The 10056-nt window shown below is 52.4% G+C and overlaps 1 protein-coding gene across 1 annotated transcript in view; it reads right to left on the bottom strand.

Moving 5' to 3' along the window:
• Nucleotides 1-2839: 2839 nt before the first annotated feature.
• Nucleotides 2840-10056, bottom strand: part of LOC107115806 (class II histocompatibility antigen, M alpha chain) — a 19666-nt gene continuing 12449 nt past the window's right edge. The window contains exons 3-5 of the mRNA XM_015417566.1: nt 6419-6700; nt 6199-6327; nt 2840-3322 (exon numbers count right to left, since the gene is read on the bottom strand). Of these exons, the coding sequence (XP_015273052.1) occupies nt 3318-3322; nt 6199-6327; nt 6419-6700 (416 nt within the window). The 3' untranslated portion in view covers nt 2840-3317. The remainder of the gene's footprint in view (nt 3323-6198; nt 6328-6418; nt 6701-10056) is intronic.

The raw sequence follows: 10056 nt of genomic DNA, 5'->3' as shown, positions 1-10056 counted from the left end.
CCGTTGCCTTAAAAATGACACGGCAGGCGGGGATTCAACCGGTGAAGGGTGTTGCTGCCCCAGGTGAATTCCCTCCCCATTTTTGTGTGACTTCCTCTCCTCCGGCTTGTTGGATCCCGATCTCATTGTGACTAGGAGGCCCAGTGCTATGTCGGTAGCTCCCTTCCCCCTTACGCACTAGCTTTCTACCTGAAGGGGTTTTGATTTTTTTTTTAAATGAAGGAGCGTTCCACCAGGAGAGCCCCCGCCTGTCCTCTGAAATGGCACACTCGAAGAGGTGGCTCGACCACCTTAACAATAGGGTTGCCAGCCTCCAGGTGGGGCCTGGGGATCTCCCGCTTTTACAACTGATCTCCAGCTGACAGAGATCCGCTCCCCTGGAGAAAATGGCTGCTCTGGAGGGTGGACTTTCTATGGCACTGGACCGTGCTGAGGCCCCTCCCCTCCTCAAACCCCAGCCTCTCCTGGCTCCGCCCCCAAAGTCTCCAGGTATTTTCCAACCCAGACCTGGCAACCCTACTTAACAAAGAAGCAGCCCATAATAGATGAGAGGGACTTAGCATTGCTGCAGACAGAAGCAGCAGGAGAAACTGCCATTTGATTGGGGGGGGCACCGTGGTGCAGTGGTTAAAGAGTGCTGGACTACTATCTGGGAGATTTGGGTTCGAATCCTCACTCGTGCCACGGAAACTTCCTGGGGGACCTTGGGCCAGTCTTAACCCAACCTACCTCGCAGGGCTGTTGTGAGGACAAAATGGAGAAGAGGAGAATGAGGTCAGCCGCTTTGGGTCCCCACCGGGGGGGGGGCATCAACGAAGAAAGCAAAAGAAAGGCTAAATAGAAAACAGAGAAGAAATTCTTTGATGGGAACATGGAGAGGGGAGTGTGGACTCTGATTTGGGAGAGCCGGGTTCGATTCCCCACTCCTCCACATGCAGCTGCTGGTGTGACCTTGGGTCAGTCACAAGTCCTCTCTCAGAGCTCTCTCAGCCCCACCCGCCTCACAGGGTGTCTGTTGTGGGGAGGGGAAAGGAAAGGAAATTGTAAGCCGCTCTGAGACTCCGAGTGAAGGGCAGGGTATAAATCCAATCTCTTCTTCTCTTCTTAATCCTGCCCTTCCACTGTGCCTGCTGTCCACACTCCCACCGAGTCCACTCTGCATAGGGGGAAGTGGTGGACCCTCATTGTAAAGGATAGGCAGTCTCTACATGCTCAGAGGCACTCTTTTTATTATTGCTTTACAAGATCCAGGCTGTGGTCTTGCTACTGAATATCAATCCGGAGAACTGAGCTGCATCTTCCACAGAATAATGTGATCGTCCTCTTTCCCCCCCCCCCCAATGCTGGGACCCTACCACCTCCTCACAGTGTGTGTGTGTGGGGGGGAATCCCCTCCCCTGTCCAACATCAGCTTGTCATGAAAGAGATTTGGGATTCTGTTGTCAAAGGCCTTCACGGCCGGAGCTCATTTGTTGTTGTAGATTTTCCACAGCCATACAGCCCAGAAACTCTACAACAACTAATTTGGGGTTCTTGTTTACATCGGGGCACTTTGAATATCACGACCAGGGGTCATTTCCTGCAGGAGCGCACAGGAGCCAAGCTCCGGTGGTAAGAAGCCCAGGGGGTGGGCACATGCAACAAGCCCCACCCCCTGCTCCCAGCAGCCCTCAGTCAGGCCAGAAGGAACAAGAAGCAGCCAGGTAAGTTACAGAGCCACCCCAGGTTTTATTCAGGTACAAGCTCTCCCTCCTCTGTGAGGGCAGATCTGCGTGTGTCCCCCCCCCCATAGCTAGCAATCCAAAACAGTCCAGTGGAGCCTGAGCGGTGGGTGTTGCCTTCTGACACACTTCCGGTGATGTCAGGGGGCGTGGCATATGCTAATGAGTTATGCTAATGAGCTCCTGCACCTCTTTCTCTACGAAATGACCCCTGATTACGACATAGATTAATGCACCACGGAGAATAAGAGTGGAGAGAGAGAAGAGTGCTTCTCCCGAAGAAATATTATTTATTGAGCTACTATTATGAACACCTACCCTCCCATTTTAAAGCACAGGTTCGTTTAAAAACAACTGCATCCACCCCACCCCACCCCCCAGCCTCAGGGTCCTTTCCAACGCTCCCTCTAAGCTGTGGAGTATTGTGAGTGAAAATGCTACTTTGTGAGCTACTGGCGTTAAAGCTGCGAGGGATAAATGAGCTTGCTCTGGAGCCCTCCTCCCTGGGCAAAGGCAAAAATGTATCCGCCAGAGGCTAAAAACTGTGGGCTGGCTCACACTCACTCAGCTTAGAGGGAACACTGGTCCTTCCCCCAGAGATTCCGTTCCCATCGGCCAGGAGAGCCTAGCCAGAGCCAACCACTTCTCTGTGGGGAAAGGGAAGAGGGGCTCAGGGTTGGCCCCTCCCCCGGGCCAGGAGATCTGAAACGGAAAGGGGCGGCCCCAGAGGCGTCACCCCTCCCACCCCGAGGTGGCAAATGGGCCCTGAAACCCCCCCCCCCCCCAAGACAAGTCTGGAACCAAACCAGACTCCCCGTCCCCACCAGGCTGTATTTCTGTATCCATTCGAAGCGTGGAGAAGAAGAAGAAGAGGAGGAGGAGGAGGAGATTGGATTTATACCCCATGCCCCTTCACTACCCAAGGGTGTCTCAGAGCAGCTTACAATCTCCTTTCCCTTCCCCCTCCCCACAACAGACACCCTGTGAGGTAGGCGGGGCTGAGAGAGCTCTTGACAGAAACTGCTCTTTTTTCAAGAACAGCTCTTGTCAGAACTACGGCTTCCCTAACATCATCCAGCCAGGTCTGAGTGGAGGAGCGGGGAATCAAACCCGGTTCTCCCAGATTAGAGTCCGCGCACTTAACAACGACACCAAACTGGCTCTCTGGTTTGGAGGACTGGGGGCGGAACCAAGAGGAGAGCTGCCCGCTTTGGCAGGGGCACTGCTGTGCCAGGCACTGAGAGAGCCACCGACAGGCTTCGAGCTGGGGGGGGGGAGAAGAGGAGGCTGGGGGGAGAGGGGGCGTTTCTCTTCTCTGTGCTGAGAAGCCTGAGGCCACACACAAACACCCCTCCGAGCATGGCCACGGCCCCTCCAGTAAGGGCGCTGTGAGGGGGAACCGCTGGCTGCGGATGAAGCAGTCGTGCCCCAAAGGGGCAAAGCCTGGCTGGCGTGGCGTTCCTGTTATAGCCCGGGTCCAGAGTTCCAGAGGGCATCGGACGGGAAGGGCACCGCCGGGTGGAGCTCCGTGGAGCCAAGGGGCAGGAGAAACAGGTGCCGCCGTCTCGCTGGTCTTCAGCCGGACGACCTGGCCGTTCACTCTGAGGAAGGAAGAACCGTTTCAGAAAGCGGACCTTGGAGGGTGGGAACGCCTTGGCCTGCCCCCCTCCATTCGCCTCCAGGGGAACTGATCTCTGCCCGCCTAGAAATGAATAGTGATGCCCACCTGGAGGCTGAAGTAACCCGAGCTGCAGCGTTAGGAGAGTCTAGTAACAAATAAATATACACTGCAAAAACCTTTTAACAAACGAATGTGTTCTATTTATGGTAATCAATTCAGTGTTCCCTCTAAGCTGAGTGAATGTGAGCCTCCAGTTCGCAGAGTTTTGTCTCAGCTCAGGAAGGAGGGCTCCAGAACTAATTTCTGCAGTCGCCAAATAGCTCGCTCACAACTTTAATGCCAGTCGCTCAGAACATAGAATTTTTGCTCACAAGATTCCACAGCTTAGAGGGAACATTGGTTAGTAAAGCTTTGAGAATGACAGGAGTACTCCGTCCATGAATGTTAGCTGCACAATGTGTCTTTTGTAGGACCGGCAAAAAGCATCCACACAACTATTAAGAAGGCTGTCCCCCTTTCTGGAAGACTTCATGCAAGGAGGAGCGGGTTTATAATTCTAGAAACTCCCGTTGGGGCTTGACTCTTAAAACACTGATGCAAAATTGTCTGGTAGTTAGCAATCTGTATGTACTGAATGTTATTGCTTATTGAATGCAATGAATATTTATACCTTACTAGGATGAAATAATGATACACTATGCCAGGCCTGTCCAACTTCGAACAGGTAGTGAACTATTTTTTCCGGCCAAAAGTGCTGGTGATCTACCACCATGAAAATAAAGTTTCAAATTAGTTTCAAATTAGATTTTAACCCACTAAAGTTGGGTTCCACCGCACCCCCCCCATTTATAATGCACCTTCTGTCATTTAAAAAGGTAAAGGTTCCCTTGCTCGAAAGCCAGTCAAATCGACTCTAGGGTTGCGGTGCTCATCTCCGTTTCAAAGCCGAAGAGCCAGCGCTGTCCAAAGACATTTCCGTGGTCATGTGGCTGGCATGACTAAACACCAAGGTGCACGGAACGCTGTTACCTTCCCACCGAAGTGGTACCTATTTATCTACTTGCAATTTCTTGCTTTCAAACTGCTAGGTTGGCAGGAGCTGGAACTAGAGACGGGAGCTCACTCCGTCATGCGGCACCCGGGTCTCGAACTGCTGAACTACTGACCTTTCACAGCTTGCAGTTCAGCGTCTTAACCACTTGAGCCACCGCAGCTCCTTTTCTGTCATTTACTGGTAAGCAAAATAAGCAAAAACAAAACAAAGAGACGAAGATCCAGAAAGAACTGCGAACATTTTTTATTTTTTATTGAGTTACAACTTTCTTTAACTGTCTCAATAACTTTCTTTAACTTTTATTCAGAGTTATTTGTGTTAAATGTAGGTCAAGTATTGATCCAGGCTGATCCTGCGCAATCTTTAAAACTTCGCTCTTGCTCGTTAGTAAGACCAAGTGGGGCTGGTGATCTACCTGTTGTGATCTACCAGTAGATTGCGACCTACCTGTTGGACATACCTGCTATGCACTTTACTAAATGATGAACATAAATAGAACACATTAGTTTGCTAAAACGTTTTTGCAGGGTATATTTATTTGTTACTAGGCCCACCTGGAGGCTGGCAATGGTAACCCCCCCCCCCCAAACAGAAAAACAGCAAAAGAATTTTCTGAGTCAGCAGCAGGTTGATCAGGCAGGTGGGCATCCCTCCATAAGACTGCACAGGCCTGCTTTGCTGCCCAGAAGGCAATTCTGGGTGTGTGTGGGGGAACAGAACCCGCTGGTGGGCAGCAGGTGACCCTTCTGTCTGGGCTAGCCTTTGAAGGCCGTGGGAAGTTAAGGAGTTAATTTGAATATGTTGTCGAGGGCTTTTACGGCCAGAGTTCATTAGCTGTTGTAGATTTTCCGGGCAGTGTGGCCACGGTCTTGGCACTGAAATACCTGACGTTTTGCCAGCAGCGGTGACTGGCATCCTCAGAGGTATAACATAGAAAGATGGAGTACCCTCCGTGTCAAGGTGAGAAGAGAAAGGGTAGACAGGTGATTTATATCTACTCAGGAAGGTGGGGTAGGGCTGAGTCATTATCTTGTAGGAGTCCCCCAGGCTGCAACATGCGAATGGAGGAGCTTTCCTGAGGAGGTTCTTTTGCATATGGATTGGCTGTTGAAATTCTGCTCTTATCTGTAGTGCTGTTGTTAAGATGCACAGCATTTTATGTTTTGCAGGACAGGAAACCATGCCCTGTTTATTTTTAAACTCTCTTCTTTCCTGTTGGAATTGTGTTTACATTTATGAATTTCAATGGCTTCCCTGTGTAATCTGACATGGCAATTGGATGTGTTGTCCAGCCTTTCAGTGTCTTGGAACAAAATACTGTGCCCTGTTTGAGTAAGGCTATGTTCATTTTTGTTTGAGTTAGGCTATGTTAATTTGAATGTTAGTATTTAAGGGCACGCTGTCGCCCTTCAGGCTCTGGACAAAAGAAAGGAAGGGAAGAAAGGAAACAAATTCCTTCCCCAAGGGACCCAGGCATGATTCCTGACCTACCAGCATTCCTGGGCATGCGGGACTTGACAATTAGGAGGATTCCCAAGATCACCAGCAAAATCCCCACCGCTTCCCTGTGTAATCTGACATGGCAACTGGATGTGTTGTCCAGCCTTTCAGTGTCTTCGAACAAAATACTGTGTCCTGTTTGAGTTAGGCTATGTTCATTTTTGTTTGAGTTAGGCTATGCTAATTTGAATGTTAGTATTTAAGGGCACGCTGTCGCCCTTCAGGCTCTGGAGAAAAGAAAGGTAGGGAAGAAAGGAAACAAATTCCTTCCCCAAGGGACCCAGGCATGATTCCTGACCTACCTGCATTCCTGGGCATGCGGGACTTGACAATTAGGAGGATTCCCAAGATAACCAGCAAAATCCCCACTGCGATGGCCACACCGCAAACAAGGGTCTCCAGGAAGTCCGAGGGAACGGGATCTCTGGGGACTGGCGGGAGAAGACACAACGGGTGCTTCAGGTTAGTTTGCGGATTGGGCCCAAAGGACGCTCAGGAGGGAGGCGGGAGAAAGGGGCTCACCCCAGTAGGCCAGGCCGTTGTAGAAGTCTCCTGGGGTCTGGATGCTGCAGCTGTACACGTCTCCCTCCCACGGGGTCACCTCCAAGTAGGAGAAGAGCTCAAAGTCCAGCCCTCCTACGGGGTAGACCTGAGTGGTGGACACCCCCTGGGTCACCGGCTCCCCGTTCCACGCCCAGGCGATGGTGGCGGATGGCGGGAAGAGGTTGCTCACGGAGCAGATCAGGGTGTTGGGCTTCCCCAGCTCGAGAGGGTAGCGAGTGAAGACCTCGACCTGCGGGATACCTGCGGGAAGAGGCGCCAGGTGAGCTGTTGAAGCCCTTGGGCTTCCGGGAATATCATGCAATGCAAGTCTCTTGACCAGGCAAAGGGCCACGAGAGGGTCAAACATACAAAAGAGGTAGCCCCGCCGCCCCGGAAGCTGAGCAGGAGGAGCCGCGGTCCAGTTCTCTGCTCATGGTCCAAACCTGGCCTCCCGACAGTCGAAAACAAAGGATGCAGTAGAAGAATCGCTCCTTGTGGACCCAGCAAGTTCCGAATGGTGATCCTCTTCCGGAAACGACCGCTATTTATGCAGTCTAGCGCTGCCACACTGATCACTACATTAATCCACCGAACCCTCCTGAAACCAGTTCCTTGTGGCGGAATCTCCGTGAGGAGTCCTATTTGGTGTAGTGATTTGGTGTGGTTTGGTGTCATGGTTAAGTGCGCGGACTCTAATCTGGGAGAACTGGGTTTGATTCCCCACTCTTCCACTTGCAGCTGCTGGATGACCTTGGGCAAGCCCTAGTTCTCTCAGGGCTGTTCTCTCAAGGACAGTTCTGGAAAGAGCTCTCTCAGCCCCACCTACCTCACAGGGTGCCTGTTGTGGGAAGGGGAAGGGAAAGGAGTTTGTAAGCCGCTCTGAGACTCCGAGTGAAGGGCGGGGTATAGAACCAATCTCCTCCTCTTTCTCCTCCTCGTCCTCCATTTAAAATATTTCCATTCTGACTTTCCACCCCCAAACGCAGCCCCCCAAGACTAGTCTTGTTGTGCATTGTGGGTGACGGGGATCAGGGCCCTGCAAGATAGCACGGTGTGAAAGAATGAGGGAGGGGTTATTAGGTCTCCCCACTTCCACCGTAGAGACAGGCCTTTTCGGTGCTGGCCTCTTTACGGCAGATGCCCCTCCCTCCCTTTAGCTCTCTGCCTATTGCTGGAGTTTCTCCCTCTGAGCCACCCGGCTAAGACGAGGCATCCTTTCCCCCCCCACCCCACTCTTTCATTTGTATTAGTTTTAAGACCACGGCCGTAACGATTTACCTGTTTCCACTGCTGCTGGGGCTTGAAGCACTGATGCCGTTGAAACAATAATATCCATGAAGGCAGGGGCCATTTCCTGCGGGAGCGCACAGGAGCGGAGCTCCGGCAGTAAAGAGCCCAGGGGGCAAGCACATGCAACAAGCCCCGCCCCCTGCTCCCAGCAGCCCTCAGTCAGAGCAAGAAGCAGCCAGGTAAGTTGCAGAGCTCCCCCAGGCCCCCCGGTCCAAAACAGTTTAGTGGCACCTTTAAGACCAAGTTTTATTCAGGTACCAGCTCTCCCTCCTCTGCGAGGACAGATCTCCACGTTCCTCCCCCCCCCCAATAGCTAGCCATCCAAAACAGTCCAGTGGAGCCTGAGCGGTGGGTGTTGCCTTCTGACACACTTCCGGTGATGTCAGGGGTGTGTGGCATATGCTAATGAGTTATGCTAATGAGCCCCTGCACTTCTTTTTCTATGAAATGACCCCTGCATTTAAGAGAAAGGCTTAGTGGAACTCCCTCTCTTCACGTGAACGGGTGTGTCTTCTGGGATGCAGCAGCAAAAAAGGCCAATGCGATCTTGGGGTGTATCAACAGAGGCATAACATCCAAATGGCAAGGTGTCATAGTCCCCGCTGTACACTGCATTGCTCAGGCCGCACCTCTTGTGGGCAGTCCTGGAGGCCTCACTTCAAAAAGGATGTGGGCGGAATGGAGCTGGTGCAGAGGAAAGCGACGAGGATGATCGGGGGCCTGGAGACCAAGAAGCCCTGCGAAGAAAGGCTGAGGGACTTCTTGGGAACGTTCAGTCTGGAGGAGAGGAGGCGGAGGGGGACAGGATGGCTCTCTGGAAGCATCTGAACGGCTGTCACTTGGAGGAGGAGGGTGGGGGAGCTGTTCCTGTGGGCAGAAGAGGAGAGGACTCGCAACCAGGGGTCATTTCCTGCAGGAGGGCACAGGAGCGGAGCTCTGGCAGTAAGGAGACCAGGGGACGGGCACATGCAACAAGCCCCGGCCCCTGCTCCCAGCAGCCCTCAGTCGGGCTACGAGGAGCAAGAAGCAGCCAGGTAAGTTGCAGAGCCCCCCCCCAGCAATCCAAAACAGTCCAGTGGCACCTTTAAGGCCAAGGTTTATTCAGGTACAAGCTCTCCCTCCTCTGTGTGGGCAGATCTGCACGTTCCCCACCCCCCATAGCTAGCAATCCAAAACAGTCCAGTAGAGCCTGAGCGGTGGGTGTTGCCTTCTGACACACTTCCGGTGATTTCAGGGGGTGTGGCATATGCAAATAAGTTATGCTAATGAGTTATGCTAATGAGCTCCTGCACCTCTTTTTCTACGAAATGACCCCTGCTCGCAACCATGGGCTTAAATGAAGGGCGGGGAGGTTCTGGCTGGGTATTAGGAAAAGCTTTTCTACAGGCAGAGTTGTGCCACAGTGGAATGGGCTGCCCCGGGAGGTGGTGAGCTCCCCCTCACTGGCAGTCCTTAAGCAGCGGCTGGACAAACACATGTCAGGGAAGCTCTAGGCCAGTGGTGGCGAACCTACGGCACGGGTGCCAGAGGTGGCACTCAGAGCCCTCTCTGTGGGCACGCATGGCATCGCCCCAGCCAGGCCCAGACGGTCATTAAAGTGTCGAATTCTCTGCCAAATAATTTTAAGTAAATGAAAGCATTTGGGATTGCTTCCCTTACTTTGTTTGGATCATCTTAAGTTAACGTATGAGTTGTTTTTTCTAAAGTAAAACCTCAGTATTCAGGTTAAATTGCCGTGTTGGCACTCTGCAATCAATAAGTGGGTTTTGGGTCGCAGTTTGGGCACTCGGTCTCTAAAAGGTTCGCCATCACTGCTCTAGGCTGATCCTGCACTGAGCCGGGGGTTGGACTAGATGGCCTCTAGGTACCCTCCCAACTCTGTGTGATTCTAGGATTCTATGAATATGCTTGCTAGAACCGGGTTACCGGTGGTCAGGACAGCGGCCGTTGTTAAGTCTAAGTTGCTCTCTGCCTGGCTGTTCTGCACACTCAAGACGGTTCTTGGAGCTACCCCGCCTGCTCCATCTCTCCGGCCTCAGGGCAGGAGACAGCCACTGACCCGGCTCCACAGCGAGGGCACTTTACGGAGGAGCTAGACACCGTAGAACGGGCATTCAGGTGGGTCACCGTGTTGGTTTGAAGCAAGAGAACAAAGTTTGAGTCCAGTGCAGGGGTCATTTCGTAGAAGAAGAGATGCAGGAGCTCATTAGCATAACTCATTAGCATAACTCATTTGCATATCCCACACCCCCTGACACCACCGGAAGTGTGTCAGAAGGCAACACCCACCGCTCAGGCTCCACTGGTCTGTTTTGGATTGCTAGCTA

This window comes from Gekko japonicus, unplaced genomic scaffold (assembly GCF_001447785.1).
Source record: "Gekko japonicus isolate JY-2015 unplaced genomic scaffold, Gekko_japonicus_V1.1 scaffold6404, whole genome shotgun sequence".
Classification (NCBI taxonomy): domain Eukaryota; kingdom Metazoa; phylum Chordata; class Lepidosauria; order Squamata; family Gekkonidae; genus Gekko; species Gekko japonicus.
This window is presented reverse-complemented; position numbering and strand designations above follow the sequence as displayed.